Source organism: Danaus plexippus (genome assembly GCF_018135715.1).
Source record: "Danaus plexippus chromosome 18 unlocalized genomic scaffold, MEX_DaPlex mxdp_20, whole genome shotgun sequence".
Classification (NCBI taxonomy): Eukaryota; Metazoa; Arthropoda; class Insecta; order Lepidoptera; family Nymphalidae; genus Danaus; species Danaus plexippus.
In genome coordinates this window covers 2,552,801-2,575,550 of record NW_026869853.1, presented here as the reverse complement: position 1 = coordinate 2,575,550, position 22,750 = coordinate 2,552,801, and the positions used below count along the sequence as shown (strand labels likewise).

At 32.2% G+C, this 22,750-nt stretch overlaps 3 protein-coding genes across 7 annotated transcripts; 2 read left to right on the top strand and 1 right to left on the bottom strand.

Annotated features, from left to right (window-relative positions):
• The first annotated feature begins 233 nt into the window (after nt 1–233).
• On the top strand, nt 234–6,757 carry LOC116772963 (zinc finger protein 436-like). 3 transcript variants are annotated; one of them, XM_032665297.2, is made up of 11 exons: nt 234–379; nt 518–770; nt 839–1,126; nt 1,201–1,351; nt 1,510–1,616; nt 1,914–2,101; nt 2,352–2,479; nt 3,323–3,531; nt 4,049–4,201; nt 4,716–4,838; nt 5,493–6,757. In XM_032665297.2, exons 2-11 carry the CDS (start codon nt 528–530, stop codon nt 5,694–5,696), a joined length of 1,794 nt encoding a protein of 597 aa, XP_032521188.1. In that variant the 5' UTR covers nt 234–379; nt 518–527; the 3' UTR covers nt 5,697–6,757. The 3 variants fall into 3 exon arrangements, with proteins under 3 accessions (XP_032521188.1, XP_032521189.1, XP_032521187.1); XM_032665298.2 differs by having other exon boundaries at nt 280–298; XM_032665296.2 differs by lacking the exon at nt 234–379 and adding an exon at nt 380–432.
• Nucleotides 6,758–7,296: 539 nt separating this feature from the next.
• LOC116772915 (3'(2'),5'-bisphosphate nucleotidase 1) lies at nt 7,297–9,550 on the top strand. Of its 2 annotated transcripts, XM_032665224.2 has the most exons (7): nt 7,297–7,395; nt 7,471–7,598; nt 7,709–7,828; nt 7,953–8,097; nt 8,199–8,303; nt 8,642–8,928; nt 9,189–9,550. In XM_032665224.2, exons 2-7 carry the CDS (start codon nt 7,479–7,481, stop codon nt 9,450–9,452), a joined length of 1,041 nt encoding a protein of 346 aa, XP_032521115.2. In that variant the 5' UTR covers nt 7,297–7,395; nt 7,471–7,478; the 3' UTR covers nt 9,453–9,550. The 2 variants fall into 2 exon arrangements, with proteins under 2 accessions (XP_032521115.2, XP_032521116.1); XM_032665225.2 differs by lacking the exon at nt 8,199–8,303.
• On the bottom strand, nt 8,367–15,065 carry LOC116772914 (uncharacterized). Of its 2 annotated transcripts, XM_061528525.1 has the most exons (10): nt 14,890–15,065; nt 14,582–14,725; nt 14,266–14,473; nt 13,810–14,128; nt 13,550–13,733; nt 13,055–13,200; nt 12,502–12,628; nt 12,067–12,294; nt 9,936–10,106; nt 8,367–9,697 (listed from the first exon to the last, which is right to left on the bottom strand). In XM_061528525.1, exons 2-10 carry the CDS (start codon nt 14,702–14,704, stop codon nt 9,569–9,571), a joined length of 1,635 nt encoding a protein of 544 aa, XP_061384509.1. In that variant the 5' UTR covers nt 14,705–14,725; nt 14,890–15,065; the 3' UTR covers nt 8,367–9,568. The 2 variants fall into 2 exon arrangements, with proteins under 2 accessions (XP_061384509.1, XP_032521113.2); XM_032665222.2 differs by having other exon boundaries at nt 14,582–15,065.
• Between the last annotated feature and the right edge of the window lie 7,685 nt (nt 15,066–22,750).

Below are 22,750 nucleotides of genomic sequence, written 5' to 3'. Positions count from 1 at the left end.
ATATTAGAGATTGACATTATAGTTTCGCTTACATATGTATATACAGCCTAATATTACAACATACACTTCACTATTTATAATCTATGGCGCTGGAGTCAAGTACGCGACGTGGCTAGTATAGAAAAAGAGAGCTTCCTACAAACAGGCATCGTTCTCTTTCTTTCCTTACTATCCAAAAATTGAGGAGTATTATTTGTTTTTTTTAAAAATGAACTCTATTTCGTAAATATTAAGTTTTATGTTTAATTATATCGCTTACAATTTCGTCTTAACTGATAATATTGTTTATTTCCAGAAGGTAAGGTTCATTTTAAGATAGCACAGATTTATATCGGTGTTATACGAATATCACAATATTTATGTGATATCTGAAATATTTGTGAGTATATCGCCATTGTGTTTTCTGTTAACAAAATCGGCGCCTGAGTGAAAGTAATATCAATTTTGGTGTCAGCTAAATTGTAAATATTAAAGCTCCTAAAGTAGTTAGGAGTATTTTAATCTTACCATGTTTTAGGGTTTTCATAATGCCACCAAAACTTAAAAGAGGCCGTCCACCAGGCTCAAAAAACAAGAAGACTATCAATCAATTAGCTCAGAAAATAAAGGATGAACAAAACTGTGAGAACATTAAGCAACAAAATGATGATTGCTATTGTGAATCTTGTAAACAATCGTTTCCATCGCTTCGGGTTTATCGAAAGCATGTCAAATCTTGTAAAATTAAACAGGAAATAACACTCGCGGGTGTCGATGTAACACCAATAAAGGTTAGTTGGACAAATAAACTGATTCTTACAGATGGTTACTGCGAAAGTAAAATGACTTTTGTTTTTAGCCTGCATACAACTGTAAGCAATGCAGCAAAAAGTTCAGATTTATCAAGAGTTATGAAAGTCATCTATTAAACGAACATTCCTCGACTCCGGGCAGTGTTTCTTGTAACCAATGTGATGTGGTGTGTCCTAACGAAGATGTTTTGGCCCAACACGTCCAGAATGTGCATCTTAGAGAGATCTTTGAGTGTGAACATTGTGATCAGAAGTTTGTTAGGAGGTCCCATGTCCTTAGACACATGATGCAAAAGGGCTGTGATGGCAGAAAAGTCGTCACCTATCCATGTGAAGTTAGTTATTAATGATATATCTGAGACTGTTAAACATTCACTACAAAGTACTAATGTGTTTTAATATACTTTAGATCTGCGAGGCATCATTCTCAAGGAAAGATAACCTGATGGTACATCTCCGGTTGCAGCATATAACAACCAAGCATTTCAGTTGTAAGCTCTGTGAATATCATACAAGAAACTTCTCCAAGCTAATAATACACAATCAGCAGAAACATACAGGTAATACATATATATATATATATATATATTTGAAAATCTACTTAAAATATTATTCATATCTTAAATATTGAAATTATAAACAAAATTTATCACATTAGTTATTTATACATCAGATTTTTATGTCCATAACATTACTGTAATAAAAAGTGTTGTTCTAGAAACACCAAGATTTGAGTGCGATCATTGTGGCAAGGTAACCGGCTCACGAGGAGCCATCGCCAAACACCTGGAAATACACGGTGAAAAGAAATACGGCTGTGATGTGGTGAGATTATTTTTGAATATCTATCATTCATCAATTTTATTTATATTATCTTATTATTGAAACATATAAAAAATAAAAAATAAAAACTCAAAATAATACTTTTTCTTAAGCTGCTTGTAGGACATTGGTGTAAGTATTTTTGTTATTATAATTTAAGTTAAGTATTCCTTGTATATTATATATAAATATTGTGTATTCTACATTTTAGGAACCCATTTTTTTATATTTAATTTGTTTTTGTATTATTTCATAGCATATTTATGATAAGATAAATATATACAAACTTTTTTTTTCCAGTGTGGTTACACAACCTTCACGGTGGAGGTAATGAGACGTCATGTTCTAACACATGTCAGAGAAAAGCCATTCAAATGTGATATATGCGATCAGTCGTATATACAGAAAGTCCAGCTACAACGTCACTTGGAGAAACACACCGGAAACCAATGCAACATCTGTTCTAAGAGCTTTGATTCTAAATCAAAGTAAGTTAAATATTACTGGGTATTCAGTATCCTGCTCTCAAGTAGGCTTCACACTACATATAGTGATTCACCAGTCTTTGCCTGGGGTGGTATTAGGATATTTCTATGAATACAAAATGCTTTGTATGTCTGTATGTCTGCAAACTTTTGGTAAAGATATAGAACTATTGACTTTAATCCCAAATTAGCAAAATATTTATATATATATATATATATTATGAATTTAAATTGATGTTATTTATTGTTACAGATTGATTGTTCATGAAATCATGCACAAGGGAGAGCCTTTGTTGTGTCCGATCGACAACTGTGATACAAAAAAGTTTAAAGATGCCAATGATCTGGCCAGTCATATCAAGATGCACTTGAACGATAAGCGTAAGTGCTACTTTGTAATAATAATCATATATTTTGTTATAGCATAGATTTAGACCCAATGACTCCGGCACCCCTATTTTGACTATTGAAAAATTTTGATTGCATGCTTAAATTTGTTGCCAGTATCTTGGTGTATTATGGGATGGTTAGTGAGAGCATGCATATGCAATCCATCCTGATTTTAGCATCAGGCACCGAGGATCTACGCTTTGGTGTAGACCTCTCTTTCATCAATAATCCAGTACTTGTCATCCCTCATGTGCACCTCCACGTTCCTTCATCATGTACGGCAAGGAATAACTTAATAACATCCTGTGTCATTGCTTTCTTCCACTAAGTATTTAATGTCTTAAATCTACAGTAAATAAACATAATTAAATCTTAGTATTCATGAAAAGTTATACAGAATCTTAAGTCATTTGCAAAAATTTATTCCCCGGATTTTATAGTTTTGTATAAAATGATATCATGGAATATAATGATTGACTTAAAAAGTACTTTTAGGATTGTTTAATTTAATTGCTATCTTGGATAGTGGGTTTATCAACTTCGGCTTCATTTTCACACACTATCATGTGGAAATATAGTAAGGGGCTATCCAGTTTATACTGTCAGGATTGGTGATATAAAAAAAAACATTTCCATTAATAAAACAATATATCTTACAACTTTTAGCAGTTTGTCCTTCACCATCAATTCCACCCAGAACCGTTCCATGACAAGTGGCTTTACTATGGCCAGATATATTTTTATAGCCGCTACCATAATTCTTATATTGAATATTTCTGCCTTAGTATTCGTATGAATATAATTTAAATTATTTGATAATACGTCATTATCCAGCGTTCGAGTGTGAGGTGTGCAGCAAGAGGTTCCACCTGGAGGTGAACATGCGCCGTCATATGAGCACTCACACTTTGGAAAAAGCCCGTCGCTGTATGTACTGTGTCTCCGCGCGAGCCTACGTCAGGGGGGAGCAGTTGGTCCGCCACGTGAGGAAGACTCACCCGCAAGTGTTCCAGCAGAGACTATTACACGTGCGGAGTGTCCTTGTACGTATTGTGCCTATTATTAGAAATATGCCTATTAAGGATACTCTCCGGCGACCGTGATCAGGCAGACGGTATGAGTGTCACGGTTGCTGCAAAGTAACCGAAACTCCGGGGGTATGTGGCTAAAACAATTGTAAACGCGTAGTAAAACCGAAAAATATTAATTTTATTACAACGAAGGCTCGCGGAGGTTTCAGATCTCATGCTGTTAGCTTAGATCAGCCTTGTCCAAAGTGAGCGATAACGAAACAGAAATAAATTGGGGGCGCTGTATATAGGTGTGGGGGCGATTTGTAATTTCATTTAGCCAGGATAAGTTACAGTGGTTTTTCTGGAGGTGAAAAAATGCTGGTGTTAAAAAATATATTATTCTCAAAGTGGGCATAGACAAAATATGTTTAAGTGTTCCTAAACTTAATTCGTCTATGCCCACTTTTAGAATAAATATATACAGCCTAAATAACAGCACTGTTGGGCTTAGAATATTATATAAGGATTAATGTATAACAACTTCCAGGGCTCGAATCTCGGGCTGAGTCGCGTGAGGAAGTCTGAGATAGAGTCTATCCTGAACGTATTGGACGCGGAGTCGGACCGCATCCTTGAAGGTTGTGGTGACGGAGCCTTGTACGGTGGACTCCAAGAGAACGACGACTCCAATGTGAAGCAGGTAGGTGCCACTACTGATATCATAAATAGTCATTTATACACCCACTCATACATCCATCGCCAACGCTAACATTAATTATAAAATGTTTAGACATCAGTTTATATATATATATTTAAGATTTTAACAAAATCATCAAAAAATATAGTTGTCTTATATACCTACAACTTTAAAATAAAAGAACCTTAACTGGAACAAACTTATGTTAAAGAGTTTTAACTAATTATTATCTAAAACGAGATCAACTGGAACAAATTTAATTTATTTCACAAATCGCGTCGACGAATAGTTTCCCGCGTAAAATTTAAAAAACTAAATGTCATCGCTGTTACGTCACTTCGGTCGCGTTCCGGAGTTTAAAGGTTCGGTTCGTGTTAAATGTGTGTTCCCTAAATATATATATTGTTTTTGTATAGCCGATCTTTATAATTAGTCATCAATTCAATTGATTATTATGTATATATATACATATATATTATTAAATCATTGTACATCAAGAAGTTTATATACTTTTTAGGAAGAAGAAAAACCACTCATGGCAGAGGATGAACTAGCTGATAGTTTGAACAAGCTCCTCACACACATGATAGACAAGGAGATGCTGGAGTGTTTCGGATGGCCGGACGAACCTATAGATGAGGTATTTAATGCCATATTTATTCTGTAATTTCAAAGTAAAATATTAATTATTAAATGTATACATATAAAACCTCCACTTTTTGACAGTTTTATAAAACTGTCAATCAAATTATAAAAAATATACATATTTTATCAATGTCATATAAAAATAAGCCTAAAGTAAAACCAATTAGTTGATTGTATGTTTTTAAACTAGGACTTAAATAACTGTAATGCTTCAGAAACATTCGAATAAGAAAAAGCGCTTTTAGCTATATTTTGAACATGTTTACATTAACATAAAATACAGTATTACTGACAGTGACAATGTAAACTCTGGTGTAACTTTCACAAAACAATTCTACTGTCCTTAAATTTAATTTTAATATCCTAAACCAGTGGCTCCCAATCATTTGTGTGCTGCACAACACTGACAATAAATTGTTTTTCAGCGCCCTCATCTTTTCACCTACTGATAATCCACTATAACTTATCCTAGCTCAATGAAATTACAAATCACCCTCCAGGCTTCTACACAACACTCCCTTTTTTGTCTCTTACAGCCGTTTAGGCCTGCAGTAAACAATAGCATTATCGCCAACTTTGGGAAGCTACCTGAAGCTACCCTGAACCATTTAACTGTCGATTACATAAAATAAATAATTTTATTTGATAGGTTTTGGAGCACATGATATCAAACTGTGGCGCCAAAGCAGCTGATCACAGTTGGCCTCGAGTCCAACGTTTGAGAGAGAACGCCAAACAATTATTCCTGCACGTAGTGGAAGACGAGACGGTGGCTCGCATGCTGCACACACACACCATCGACCAGGTCATCAAACACATACTTGCCCAAGTCGCTGATGATGTACAGAAGTGATTGCTCATGTTGCATGAACATGTTCGCTGCGGTCATTGAAGTATATTCTTAACCCATATTTGTATTATCATACTACATATAAAGCTTTTCCAGTTTTCCATCTGTAGATTTCATGTGATAGCATCGATTTAGGTGTAGGAAAAACTGATTATGCTCTCTATGTGATATGATGGTACAAATTTCTGGAACAGAGAACCAATGTTGGAAGTTCTTATTCTATGGAGTATAGACTATAGGGTAATTAATTTATAGCTATTTTCCTATCAGTTAGTTGAATATATTTACTAAGTTTTTATATGAAATACATATATGTTTATCAAAATTGCTTCATATCACGGAACATCCAATAATTTTTTGATATGAGTATAAAAATATATTGCTTAAGATTACAAAAAAATTAATTTAAAATACCGTTGATATTTTAAATAATTTAAAGGTGACGTTACTACAACACCAATGATCGCTGTAAGAAATATTTCAATATTAATAGTTGTTAATAAAAAAAAAAAATCCTAAATATTTTTCATATGCAGAAATAATTTTTACTGCTGTGATCATTTCATAAACCTTTCCGTTTTCACGCTCTGTGTAATTATTATTTTTTAAGTGTTTTCATTTTATATATATTTTTTGAGAGGTCACTAACATCATTATTGTGGTCTCGAGTTGGTTGAAATGAAAAATTGAAATTTATGAAGTAGATATTATTTTTAATTAAATTGTTATGTAGCTGATAACGGCAAGACTTTCATCATTATTATTTTTAGTCTTTGGTTTGGGCAAATGTAATGGAATTTATCTATATTATATTAATTTAATTTTCTAACTATCATATATTTCCACGGAAGTGCCTTAAATTTTTTATGAGCAAATATTTAATAACCATCATTATATTTTTATATTGTTATGTAAGCATTTATAATTAAAATTTACTTTATATAGAAAAATCTATGATGAATATACTTATTATTAGTTTGAAGTTAAGTGATTGCATATTTTTAAGTAAGATTTAAATTGTTATGACTTTACTGATGTTGATGCAATAAAGTGGTTTTATTCTACTTCTGTTGTTTATTTTGTTACTTATGAACCTTTTTAACAAGGTCAGTTATCATACATTCTGCTATAACTACCAATATGAAAATTCTGTTATGGCTGTTTTTGACAGTTTTCTCTTCAAATATTTGCTGTAGTTGATAATAAAAGATTAAATGTTGAAGTCGAATTTTAAAATGATAAGTTAATCTTTGAGTACCAGATTATCTGATCATGTTGTTGGAGCTAATAGTGACTCGACAAAATTTTAGAGCAATAAAAAAATAAGCTATACTTTTGTAAATTTGAGTATGTGTTTTAATTTTGCATATATTATATATTTTTTAATTTAAAAATTTAATGGCTCTCTTTGTTTTGCAATTTTTTTTTGGTTATTTGCATGATCTTACCTAAAATTATATATTTTAAACTTTACTAGAATAGCTAGGTGATATTATGCTTCAAACTGAATCATGTAAAATTTTTGTAGTTTTTAATTTATATTATCGATTTATAAACCGATTCAGCCGTTCCCACCCCTAAAAGTGACATTTCATTGTTGACAATGAAATTGACAGTTGATAGTTTTGACAATAAATAATGATTTTATCATTACTTAGAAGTTAGCTGTTAGACTTAGTCGAGTTTGAAGTACTTACCTACTGTGTGTAACTTAATAAGTATTGTTAAATATTGAGAATTCAATTTATTTAAACACATTTTCTTTTTTGTTATTCAGCATCTAATATGTCATCAACGGCACCCTTAATTATAAGGTTATTAGCTTCGTCGGTGTCTGTGGCAGGTCGAGCTGGCAAAATTGTGAGAGATGTTATGAGCAGAGGGGAACTAGGAATAGTTGAAAAGGTGCGCTTATTATAATCTCATACGGTATATAATTTTACTAAATAAGGTGATGAACTTGGTCGGTGATCGTGTTAATAAAGTATATCTTTATCCTTTTATAACATTGGCAGGGCAAAGACGACTATCAGACTGAAGCTGATAGATCAGCACAGCGATGTATCATATCATCCTTATCATCACTGTATCCTAAAGTCAATATTATTGGAGAGGAAGGAAATCCTGACTCAGAGGTATACTATTAAACTGATTTCTTTGTGCTTTAAATATTACAAAAAAATCACTAACTTCTTGTTAGACGACCTTGGACTGGCAATTTCATGCATGAATGATTTATAAAAAACAAATTATCTTCAGGGTGAAATCCCAAGTGAATGGCTTCAGATTGAGGCAGACAAGGAAGTTATGTTATTGGAATGTCCTTCAAGTTTGCAAGGTGTTAAAGAAGAGGATATTGTTGTATGGGTCGACCCTCTGGACGGGACTTCCGAGTATACTCAAGGTATAAAATTAACGTTATTGTTATATTAAATTCTTTAAAAAGGTTAGGTAAATTAAAATTCAAACAAGATATTCATGATAGCATGCTATAAACAATTCTAGGTGCGTTAATGTTGAAGCGGGATCCTTGGGAAAGATGGAAAATGTATTTAAAACATCCACTGATAAGTATCAAATGGTATTTAAGTTTACGACACTCAAACTATGGTAATTGGAACAATTACGTGTAGTTTTAATCTAATTTTTGTTACTAATTAATAATGAGCACACTTAACGTAAAAAAATGTTTTATTGAACACAAAAAAAACAATCATACATTTGTAACTAGAATATCACAAGATGTCTTGGCGCATGTCTCACAGCTTCTATGTATTAATTATCTCTTATCTCTTAAATCAAGGACCTTCTGTAGATGGTTAGAATTACTGGATGTATGGCACAATAGATATTTTCTTTGATATTTTTTACTAACTATTAATATATGTATTTGGTGCATGTCTCGCACAGTACATTGTATACAAAACTGACAAATGTCATTGTTGCAGGTTTCCTCGAGCATGTTACTGTGCTTATTGGTATATCAGTCAATGAGAAGCCAGTGGCCGGTGTTATACACCAGCCATATTTCAAAACTATGGTCGGGGAGGAGAAGCAAATGGGTAGAACGATTTGGGGCCTCCAAGGAGTTGGTGTCGGAGGCTACATACCAGCTCCTCCACCAGATTCGCTTGTCATCACGACAACAAGAAGTCATTCAAACCCAGTTGTAGAGAAAGCTTTGCAAGTCATGAATGCAGCACAAGTTTTGAGGGTCGGCGGTGCTGGTTATAAGGTAAATATTGTTATGTACAGTTATGTTGGTAGCATGGAAATTAATTGCTTTAGCCAACTTTATAATAGTAAGTTTCATATTGGACATTATGAATGTCTGTGTGTTTCCAAATTGCACAAAGACTGAGCCTATTTGTTGGATCTTTGGGTTTTTTTTACTCAAAAGCATATTAGATTCTATGTTGAATAAAATGATAAATGCCTACAATAAATAAGTATAGGAAATAAATATATGGGCTAATTAGTGAAATATTGTCACAGGTGTTACAGTTACTAGAGGGTAAAGCATCAATATATGTATTTGCAAGTCCCGGATGCAAAAAGTGGGATACATGCGCTCCTGAGGCCGTACTTAGTGCTGCTGGCGGGAAATTGACAGATATTTTGGGGGATTTCTACAAATATGGAGCATCGGTCACCCATCCTAACAAGACTGGCGTGTTGGCTGCGGTTAACGATGAGCTTCACAACTATGCATTGAGTCGGATACCACAAGAATTAAAAGACAAACTATCCGGTAATTAACTTGAGATGAAGATTAATTCAAATAACTGTATATTAATTGTAAAAGTGAAACTTTTTCGTGATATAAGATTTAAATAAATTATTTATAGCAACGATTCCGTAAATGTTTTTCATTTTTATAGCTTGCTTTTAATGTTGGCGGACAACATTTTCCTCAGCTCCCTTCTCAGAATTTTACCTGATTGATTCTTTGGTATTTCGTCAACAAATATAACGCCACCTCGTAGACGTTTGGCTGGCGACACCTGTAATTAGAAAAATCCTTGTTGCTAGAGACTTAGACCAAACAAACTACATGCTGATTGATTTGTATGATATATAAGGTGAATTTTATTTGACAATTACCATGTTATCTGTACTTAAGTAGTAGACAATTACTATTTAACAAATGGTTACTCGAAAAAAATTATTTAAAAAAACCTATTCACTAAATGGAAGAATTAAAACTTTTTAACATTCAATTAGACAGGATGTAGTGTTTACCTTCTTGGCTACGTAGTCAATAATTTCCTGTTCCTGTATATTGGTTTCCGGTTGCTTGACTACAAACGCTACCGGTAGTTCCCCGGCCAATTCATCAGGTCTGCCAACAACACCGCAATCCGCCACTGCACTGTGCTGCAGCAGTAAAGATTCCAACTCAGCTGGAGCAACCTGGAATATAAGAGTGATCAAAATAAATCTATTTTGGACAAAACCGAGAAATCGATATAAATATTAAAAGCCTTTCTAAATATTATATGAGTAATTAGACGCCTACGTAATCACTGAATTTAAAATAAGGAAGAACGAAACTAAATCAGGAGTTTGTAAACCAGGAAATGGTGGCAAATTAGTACGCACATCTAACAGACAGAGGGTGTATTGCCAGACTTGTTTTCTGAGGTGAAATCTATATAAGCCTTGTGTGAGTTATTTCCTAATATTGACGACACCTACTGCCAGGTATTATAAAAACGTAGTGGTCTTCATAACTACTGGTGTATCTCGTACCACTGATGAGACGAGTATTCAACACGTTGGGACGACTTTTTGGTTCAAAGGTCTTGTGTTCATCGGGTTCAATGAAGCAGATTCGGCTATCAAATGCGAGGCCCTGCTTCAGGAAGATCTAAATTTTAGATACAAATTTTGTTCTTGAGCTATTTTTGCTCGATCAGCCAAGAAAACGCGAGGGACTGTCATCCTCATAGCAGTGTAAGTTGCTGATTTGTATACAGCCAGCTATGCTATAGCATAGTCCTTATTTTGTAGGACGGTGGTTCACGATACCGTAATCTGGTTCCCTTACGCACCATGGGAATAAAGACAAAAGTCACGAAGGTAATAAATCCCGGAGAATATGTTCTAGCAAGGGAAACTGGTTGGTAATATCGCCTGATTGGCTTTCGTTGTCATAAGTAAAATATTCCCTATAAAGATGCCACAGAAGATAGGATTATTTGATGAAGTATACCAGATAGGAGTTAGGGTTGTGTGAAAACAAAATGCTTTTAGTTAGTCTTTGGTTTCGTACCAAAAACCAACGGTATTTTTGAAAACACTATTAAGTTCCCTACAATTCCGTTTACATACTCGGTATGAGGTTCACCAACTCTTCTTGTCAGATCTTTAGGCGGCCTTGACAACTTTCATCAATGTGGTCGTCTCTTAATTTCAAGTAATTAGAGTCGCAACTCAAAATCTTTGTGTAATTTACTTAACATTATTGTCCCATCAAATGAGAAGACTATCAACATCAACAATAATGTAAAATTTATTTATATTTGCCTGGTTTTTCATTTGTAATTGCAGATGGCAGATCATTGCAGATGGCAGATTTCATTTTCAGAAGACATTTCGTTACAACTTGGCAGATGCCAAGTTGTAACGAAATGTCTTCCTTGGCATATATTAATAATTTCTTTCCCGGGACAGAAAAGTATCAAAATGCCCCGGGTAATTAATATGAGTTAATTTGGCTGTTTACGTTTTTAATGCAAAGAATTATCTTGAGAATTTATATAACGTTGAAGTTAGAATTAAATAAATATTATACAAAAATCTAAAGGAAACAATCGGAAGAGAAATCCCCTATTCCCTCTTTCTGGTAGAGTAAAAAGGGGAACAATATAATTGTGGAGTGATTCATGCATATCTTAGTTTCCTATCAGGACCTATCAATTTAAAAATTGTGAGCTGTGTTGTATTCCACTTTCTAACTATAACAGACCAAACAATGGTCTCTTTTTATGGTTTTATCTTTCAGAGCCAAAAAAAGTGTGGATATCAAGGAAATTGGTCAGAGAAGCAAAATGCTTCAACGTAGCAACACTGGCTTGCACACTTTAACTTATATATAAAATTTAAAAAAATACCAATCATCTTTAAGGGATAGTATTTTGAGTATTGCTATATAAAAAAATTTGTTGCCGGTACTCCATGTTTTTTTATCTGCCTTCTTTTAATAATCACATGGAGTGATGTTGCTCTTTTTAGATAAATTGTCTGTGAGCGATTCATGTATATTAAACATCAATTTCATACAAAAAAAGTTCTATACAAATATGTCCTGAAGGAATTTTAAGAGACAGTATATATATATATATATATATGTAAATAGTGATTTAATTACCTGGAAACCTTTATATTTGATGAGTTCTTTGAGTCTATCAACAATGTAGAAGTATCCTTCCTTGTCATAGTACCCAATATCTCCCGTCTTAACATAACCTTCCTCATCAATCATAGCATCACCGGATGCTTTATCACCCAAATATCCCTTCATGCGGAGAGGCGACTTAATGCACAGCTCACCCTCTTCATTGGGACCTAATTTCTTACCACTCTCAGTATCTATCACCTGTAACAAAACAAAAATACAAATTAAAATACGATAAATTTAAAAATAATGTTATCATGAGATCAATATATATGTGATCTGAATCAAATAAGCATCATTACTTTAATCATTAAAAATAGATAATTTACAAGCCCATGAGATTAATTGTGATTAGAGATTTGATAAATATTTATATATTGATTAAATACAAAATACTTCTCTATTCACCTTGATCTTCATGCCAGGCGCAGGTGTACCGCAGGAGCCTGCTTTGCTTCTGCCGACTAAATCCACACAACAGGCCATTGTGACTTCTGTCAGTCCGTAACCTTGCTTGATGAAATCAATACCAGTTCTGGAACATCAGAAAGTCCACATTAACAATTTTGCTATTTCTCTCCTGGTATTGCTCAATTTCTGTATATAACTTTAGCATATGTATAAAATATTTAACTTCCTTTGTACAGAATATTAGAACTATCACTTAGTATGACCATACATATAATTATTTAATATACTAGTGTTTGCCCGCGACTTCGTCTGCGTAAGTTACATATTTAGAAATGTATAGCTGACCAGGAGGCAACACTGATCCTCATTAAAGAGAGTAAATAGGATTTTGAATCTATTTCAATCAGATGAAAAGTATTCTATGTAATTTTCCTAATTCCCAGCTATCTATCAACTAATTTTCATCCAAACCGATACAGTTGTTCTTGAGTTATAATTAATGTAACTGACACAACTTTCTTTTATATAAAAATATAAAATATTTATATACCGTTTAGTGACAAGCGTCTGTATTTCCTTGGACAGGGGGGCGGCTCCGCACCACATTTCGTTCAATGAGCTCAGGTCATACTTGGAGACCAACGGATGTTTGGCAAGGAACACAGCGAGCGGTGGCACTATTGTCGTCATGTTTATCTGAAAAATAATAAAACAGCTTTAGATCTCCACATACATGTGTTTTCATATTTTATGTGAATTAAGATTTTGAGGAAAATTAATTAATTTGTGTGTAACATTTAATCTGTACCAGCAAATTATTTTTTTAATGTGGCAAGTACACTGTTTACACTTCTTTTCTGTTATAATAACTAATCAAGATGTTCCTTGCAGTTTTGTTCTTAGCTTTTCATATAAAATTTAAAAACGAGTGAATAATTCCGGTAGTTTTATGCGTAATTAATCGATTTCTACCATTATATTTATTGGGGAGTTTAAGGCGTGTACAATATTAATCCCAAGAAAAACAACAACTGTGAGCCCTCACCTTATACTTTTGTATTGTTTCAAGAAATTGTTCCTCTTCGAATCTAACAAGAAACACAACCTCCACGTGTAGGCACATCACGGCTAATGTTGTAATGAATCCATAAGCATGAAACCAAGGGATCAAAGACAGGGCTGTTATTACATTATGTTTCCTTTTCTGCTGAGACGTCTCCAAATAATATCTGAAAAATACAAAAACGATCAATAAAATCTCATATGTTAGATTTGAGATGATAATTATTAAGTTATAATACTGACTTCATATGAGCGGATAGTGTGAGGAAATTTACATGGGTTAACATAACACCCTTTGGTAAGCCAGTCGTTCCCGATGAACACATTACGGCCACAGTATCCTCTGCTCCATTCACATCGACCAATGCGAAATCATCTATATCACAGTGTTTCTTGACTAAATCATTGTAGAACATGGCGGGTACAATGTCATATTCACCGAACAAAATCAAATTCTTCACAAATGTCAGATCCTTGCTGCAGTCATACATGTTCTGTGCAGTGATCGGCGACGTGAATATAAACTTGGGCTTTGTGATTTGGAATACATGGGAAATTTCACCTTAAAAAATGCGAGTACATTATATGTGATACTGACAAGAAGAAAAATGTGTAAAGGGCACAAGTTTCACTTCAGGAGCATTCATTCATGTTGTCGTGCATTTCAGCCGTTACTATCATAGCATTCAGGAAGCTCACCTGGCGAATAAGTAACATTTAGAGTTGATAAAACTCCTCCAGCAAAGATTACGGCTAAAGAGGCAACGGTGAATTCAAAACGATTTTCACAACTGAGCGAAACTACATCACCCTTCTGTAAGCCCAACTCCTGTAGAGCCACTGCCAGATTAACACTATTCTGGAGAATATTTCGATAAGTAACAGATTCTCCAGTCTCCGCACTTATCTGAAAAAAACTATTATTATTAACCACGTAAAAAAGAAAATATTTTAATATGTTTAAAAAAAGTTACAGCACTTCTGTTATTAAAATTATGTGATAGCATGTACTTACTTGTGCGATTTTATTTCCCCCCGCCTTTAATTTATCAAACAAAAATTGACCATAGGATAAATGGGCAGGTATAGGTCTTTCCTCAGGACCTGAGACCACATTGTTATGAATCGACACAGCCATTTTTTTTAATTACTCAGTATTCTTTAAATAATCAATAAAATTATTTACAGAAAGGACTTCGGAATCAGTGCGGATTATATGAAGTGTAAAAAATTAACGGTTATCATATTAACAATTGCGCAAATATATCTGATAACATTTCGTGATAAACTTTTACTTATTAAGATAAATTACTAAGTACTAACACCGGTCACCGGTTGATGGCACACCATTTCCGACATCGGACACATGACATGGGTGGGGAATTTTAAATTTATAGCGACATCAAACAGTCAAAGTCATTGTCATCTAGATTTTGTTATTTAGAATTTCATAGATGAAAAATCTTCGCGACTATAAAGAAAAAAATATAAAGACTGTGAATATTAAATAATATAATACATGAATTATTTTTAAATTTATAAGTTCTTTGAGTAGAAATATAACATGTTGTAAGTTTTATTATTATTACTATGCATAATCATAAAAACTTTAAGTGTATATTGCTTTAGCTCATACCTTTTTTTCAAATTTAATTTTAAAATAGAAATATTTCTTTATGCTTTGATATTTATGTGTTTAAGAACAAGACCATAACTTTTTATGAGTTTCTTTTAATTAAAAAAAAATCGATTATTCATTTGCTATTTAATACTGTTAGGATGTTAGGGCATGGAAGGCGTTACTTTAAAATTTATTTTTTTGTTATCAGGAGTAGATTGCAAATATTCTTATTTAAAAATTAAAGTGTTCATAGAAAAATAATCTGTTCAAGCCTACCTCACCATTTGGGCATACAAGTATAAGATATCTTAAAAAACAAATATATAGAAAGTCGTGTTAGTTACACTACTTATAGGTCAAGAACGGATGTACGGGCTTAGCTTAAAATAGGTGGAGAGATAGCTTAGAATCAGGAAAAGGACACAGGATACTATTTACTCATAAAAAAAATAAGTTGATAAAATCCAAAATCTTCTTATTTACCTACTGTCTTTAATGAGGACCAGAGTTCGCGCAGTCAGATATTCATTTCTATTACTGAAACTAACCAAGACGAAGATTTGACCACGACTTCGTCTAGTATTTGCCCGCGAACTAGTTTTTTAATAACATCAAATAGTGAAACATTGTTATAAGCAAAATTCAAACTTGGTACTGTCAGACATAACGCTTCAGGCAATTAAACCTCATTGAACCGATGCCTTTAAATATAGATAATAGTTATACTTTTCATTCAAATAGTGTTTACGTTTTACTTTGATTAAATGATAACAAGCATTAGTATAAGAAATTGTTCTATCTTTATTTAGAAACAATTTCCAACATAAACCAATTGTACAATATATAGCGCAATTAATATTATTCAGGCCTATATTTACTACTTGAATCTCATAAATACACAGTTTAACAGTTGAAGTAATGCAGATGCATTTATGGCAACGCAATATACGTTCAAGTGTTTGCTGGTTCAGTTATTGATAGTTTATTTATATCACTATAAAACAAATATTGCTTATCTGTAGAAAAAAACCCGATGGTAAACATTTAATAAATTGTGTTCTGATAATTGAAATCGTGGTTTTTTTTTAATACTATGGTAGCCTGTCAAAGAAATAAAGGCAATGGTTTTACATCTTAAATCTTTATCTTAAAAGTTGACAAAAAAACTTGCCTACGAATAATATGACATATTAATTTTGCTGAATCAATGTTTATAGTAAATATCATCTTATCAAATATTAATTTTCGTCTTTGTTGTATTAATCACCCTAAATAGTCGCAGATCTTTTTTGTTCTGTTGATTGTGGACTCTAAACTATATATTGTATAAATATTGTTGGAAGATAAAAGGAATGCACTCTGTTACGACACTAGGTGATGTGTAATATGTAAGAACGTCATAGTAAAGAGCAAATTTATATCGGTGATATTTTCAGTGCACTTTCATTTCATCATTCTAAAATGTTTGCATAGCAACCCTCTGCAGCTGTCAGCTGGATGCATAGTGATACGGTGACCATTAAATATAAAACGTACATTTTGAAAAAAAAAAAAAAAATTAAAGACCAAATCCGACTAAAATGGAAATCTTTTCGGTGCAAGATCAAAACCCCGACAAACATTAAAAAAAAAGTCCGGTCACGATGTTATTTAAAGGATTTATCGTATTGTACTGACACGAACATTACTCTCGTTGTGTCCGACAAGTTTGTAATAGCTTAAAAGATTTTCGTTTTTCATTAGATAATAATATTTGTTTTGAACATTAATAAAACTTTCTGATTAAATCGGTTTATATTTTCCTTAGATATAAAGTACACATCCTCGTTTTAAAGATTGGTTCATTAGTAATTATTTAATTTTCTTATATTACAATCCATTATAATATTATACATGTCAAAAATTCTGTTAAGTGTTAACATATTTGTTGTACGTTTAGCACAAGTTAGCATAGTCACACTAAATACGAAGCGTTTCTCGTTTAATAATTAATTAACTTACGTCAATTTCACGATATTAAAACAAAAAGCTGTTAACGATCAGAATGAAGTGTGACGAAGAAAATTTATTTTAATAGGAATTAAATTAATAAAAAGGGGAAGCTTCAAAAAAATTTTCTTTTCAATATGTAAGTACACGCGAAAATCTTAGGTGTCATTAACAATTTTCATAGAATTTGACTGGAATGGTCGAGTATATAAAGATATATATATATATATATATATATATATATATATATATATATAATTCCGTTTTACGTAATATATCAAATAAGTATTAAGACATATTCCTAACAATTTTTTGTGAGGAAGTCAATGTATTTTTATAACAAACGTTACCCAATAACAGGATTAACATGTGAGGATATACATATATAATTATACATTTCAGAATACAGATTCTGTACATCATTTAAAGGCTAAGCAGCATAAAATTAAAACATATGTACTTAATTAAATTCTACATCTTTTTAAATAGGACTAAAAACAAAACTTTACTTAAATATGCATCCCAATCGGTTGGACTGGTTCTCGGCAATACAGGAACGATTAAAAGTTGGAATTATTATCTATTAATGAACATTAGGTTGGCGTAATCAGCGAGTGTCACACACTACTGCAACTGAAACAACTACCGGGGCATTGTGGTGAATGCGGAAGCGATCCTGTGCTGTCCCATTATGGCGACGAGGGTCGATGGTTGTTTTAGTGGGTAAATCGGCGGGCAACAAGAGAAGCGTTCTTGCCGAGTGCCCCTAGTCACCAAGCCTGGTATGCAACAATGCATTTTGCCAACGTTAAAAAAATTGCTACAGATATAACTACAGGAAGATTACACCTTTATGTTTAAAATTATCCAATAACTAGCTAACAATATTAAATTATTTCAACACACAAGTCACACCAGCAGCTGCGAAGTATCTTGTTTTATTTTAATGTACAATTCCAATGTTCTCAACTCATCATACATCATTACACAGCGAACGAATGTCAATTGTCAGCAATAAATCCGTTATTTTAATATTAATCGCTGAAAACGTAAATGTTTCCCGCCATTTGTTTACAATTATTGTTGCCAGCATCATATAACATAGTTTTCGCATGTTACGTCAGCGCAATATATTTAAAATTAAACGAACGTCACCGGGGCAACATCGTTGTATGGATGAAATATAATATTACGAGTGAGGTTGCTGACTCCGCGGAACGAACACCTGGCCTGACAAACCAGAATATTGACGATACAGCACAAGCATGGAATGCATTGCTATCCTAAGTAGTTAAGTTATAAGTCTTAATACGTAATTCTTATTATAATACATATTATATAATACATAAGTAGGTTTTGTAGTTTTCCTGGAACCGCTGCGGCCGTGAAACGCACTGTATATAATTCGCATCAAATTTTGAAGACATAAATTATTATATTTTTTTTCTAAGTTTTAAAAACCTTTAGTGTCCGACTCTATTAAGTTGATAGTTGTGATTTTATATAAAGTACCTAATATTATTTTCTTATAAATTTCTATGGAATTAAAAATAATGTTCAAAAATAATAAAAACTATCCATATATTATTATTCGTATGTTTAAAAATTATACAATTGAAGCGAATACAAAAAAAAATCCCATACCTATGTAAATAAAGAAAAATAATATATAAGTACATTTTTTTTGCCCAAAACTCCTTTTGAAGTTCAAAGGAGTGCTCAGAGAGAAACGTATACTATGTTAAAACAGTATATACATGATAAAGTAACTTAAGTTGCAGCCTTAACGTTTGAAATAACTTAGATATCGACCGCAGCGCCATCTGGAAGGCTAATCTATGAATCTAAACCATTTGGGGTGCTACCCAAAAGCCTACAAAATATTAAATCATATCGGTCCAGTCGTAAACTAGGATTTCGGTGACAACTGACACGTACAGGAGAAGTATATATATATATATATATATATATATATATAAATGTGGGCATGGCTACAATGATATACTTTTGTATATAAGCAGTATTAAAAAGTTTTTTAACTACTTTGGAATCACTAATATAATTATGAATTTTATTAAATTGATTCCTTTGAGATCTAAGACTTTCGCGAGTTTTATTCACATCTCGTCTGCCCGTTATCACGGTTGCTGAAAAGTAACCGAAACGTCGGGATTATGTACTTTTTTACAAAAATAAAGCACTCGTAGTATATCCGAATAATATTAGTTTCATTTAAATATTTCCTTTGCACTGCTAAGGTTTCATAACAATAAAATTATAGCAATAACTTTATATCACATAAATTAAATTAAACGAGTTGAATATAATAATTGAATTATATAAATTATAATATATTTATAACTAACTAAAATCCACACATCACAGAAACCATAAAAATATATTAATGTCATTTTAAACATACACATCTTCAATCACACGCAATCACGATATTTGCCAGCAATTTTTAATTGCCTTAAAAAATTTGTGTTCGTAATATTGTCGCGTATATTTATAGTAAGGCCCAATAAGGGATTTCGGAAATTTCTAAATCGCAGTAGATTAATATATATGGTAGCTGATTTAATATGAACCCGGTTAAGTACCTTCACCAAATATGAGCTTTAAGTATATGGCCGCCCGTGCAGGAGAGAGGATGATTTTTGAAAAAAAAATTGATAATTTTCGACTTTCTCGAACAGGTCACGCTAATATAAGGTGAGTTAATTACATGATAAAAAGTGTATATTCCTACCACTAATCTGACAATTGGGTAGTGACGTAATGTGAACAACGTCCTCTGGATGAAGGAAAACGTCATCCTGACGTTTTCAAGCATGGCAATTTTTTATTTTTATTTTGAAGGAAATGATAGAAGGATAACGAAAATATATAATCTGACAATTTCCACAAGGCGAAGTAAGAAAAATTCGTTAACAAAGTTTAATGCGGACAGCTGCATGATAGGTATCCCATCATCACTCTCCTCTCCGCCTATCTACATATTTCTTTCTCATTCTTTCTCTATTTTTTACTCTATCACTCCGTCCCACTCCTAATGTATCGGAAGTTTCTAGAAATAGCTCCGAATCACAGGCTCTAATTTTTTTTTTTAACTCTCAGGTTAGGCGAATAATTTCAGATAACCTTCAGCACGTCTACCACGTAAAGATGAACCATATTTATCTTTGTCTGACGTGCTTGATTTTTTGAAAATGGCGTCCTTTTTGCAAATTCTACTTATGGCAGCCAGCTTATGTGACAACCAAAACGCCAGATTATTAAATTATTTTTTCATAATAGTTGCATTTTCAACCTTTACGTAGTACCACCCCTATCATGTAAACGATCAGATTAATATACGAACACTATTGAAAATACGTAGGAAATGGATGCTGTCAATATTTGACAAGCTGGAGCATGTTCAAGCAACTCTTATTTTTATACATTTTTGAAAATTTATTATATAATATTTGTTCTTTTTATTACGTCATTTTTGCTAACCAATAGGTCTCAATAAATCCCCATTTAGGTTTTTTATGTTGGTACAATGTTCTCAAATAAGACATATTTAAAGCAATTTTTATTTTTAAACTTTTTTAATCTATATCATTTCATATTTTGTTGTTTATCTATCAATTATATAGTTTTAATTGTGACAGCAAGTATTTAAAAGACTATTTTCAGATCAGACTTATCATCTTAAACCAATCAATTCCTGTATATTGTTATATAAGTATTCTCTTTGTTAAGTTGGCATGATTGATGACATATAATATAAGTAGGTACAGGCAATAATATTGTTATAGGCGATCCAATTACTTCTAATGGATGAACTCCCAAGGCTCTCGTGCTGGCAAATTTGGTAAATTGATAAGTAGTCCCTTAATAACCTTATTAGGTCCATACATTTCAAAAATTAAAATGTTACCAGATACCAGTTTATTATTATATTGATATTAGTTTTTTTCGTTAATATAAGAACTATTACAAATACTCAAATTAATTAAGGTGACTTAAACACGATACTGAGGTCTCATCGAAGTTTGTTGTGCTAAATTCAATTTTCTACGTATGATTATGCATTAGTAAAAAACTGCGTTTGAAAAACTTATGACTCTATTTTATTTTGCAATAGTAATATGCTTTTTGGATTCTTTTGTAATGGAAGTTCGTGTGATGATGAATTTTATGTTATTTTAGCTTAACTTATACCAATAGAGGCCACGGATACGTAACGATCTCGATGTCTGACATCTAAAAGGATTATTATCGTAATCCTGGCTTATGCGCGCTACTTGCTGGCTTTTGATAGTCTCAAAAAACCAGCGTATTTTATTATATAAATTTTATAGTCTTTCAATATTCTTATACTACTATTAATGACCATCGCTTTACGAAAACGCTTTTCCGAGAGATGTCAACTAATTGAACTAGATTGTAGTATATATTTTAGGAATATAAAAAAATGATTATTGTACAATTAAATTGTTGCCAATATATATAATAATAAGATGATGACGGTGGACTGAAATAGAATTAGTAAACATTTTGTGGTAATTTCTTTTCCATATTTTTGTTATACATATATTTAATTTAATAATCAAAGAATATTCGAGACTTCTAGCAAAAATTAATCGTATTTCACTATTACATTTTACATTGATTACATAGTTTTTAAATATTATTAATTATTTTTCTCCACAACAGTAGTCACGATGAATGACTAGTTGGTAAGAAATTAAAGGAATTGTCAATCGATTGAGGCAATTATTTCAAATAAATCAAGTAGTATCAGATTAAGTTTATTGCAATAGCTCCAATAGTTTTGTTAGTTCAACTTAAAAATTACTTTATTTATCTACGAGAAAACACATCAATGAGGTCAAAGTAAATTGGACGTAGAACTCTTCAATTGACCTCTTTTTTACTAAGAAACGTTTATTAACTTAACCTAGAGGATGAGAAAACTTTTAGGGTTTAGGATATCATTGAATTAAAGTAATAACTAAAGTGTTGTTTACAGTTGCAAACAAATTTGACATATAGGTAAATAAATAAATTTGTACGATTACGTTGACTCTGTTGATGATTTCTACTACGTGGCTTAATGACTTATAAAAAATCATACTGAAATAAGAATATATGTATATACTTTTAATATATTCATTGTATTGCAAACGGAGAAGAGGATTGTCTTGTATCGGTAAATTGTGTCAATACCTCATATAATGTTATAAAACTATCTATTTGTTTTTTTTTTTTTGAAAACCGATTAATCGACATGACATTCATATTAATTTGATCGGTACAAATTTTTCAATCACTAGCCGTACATTAGAATTATGAAACTGCTGCTGAAAGATCTTAACCAAATAATAAATATATACTCTAAGTACAGAATAATAACTTGTATAATATAAATAACTAATATTCTATTTAATCAAACGGCTGAATGTTACAATTTTTTTTTTATCTATTAAATTATACGCTTTATCCGAGACTAGTTTTATTCTACGGCCTTATTAACTGACTTATCGGTTATCACTAAGTCAAACAAAATCAGTTTGTATGTGT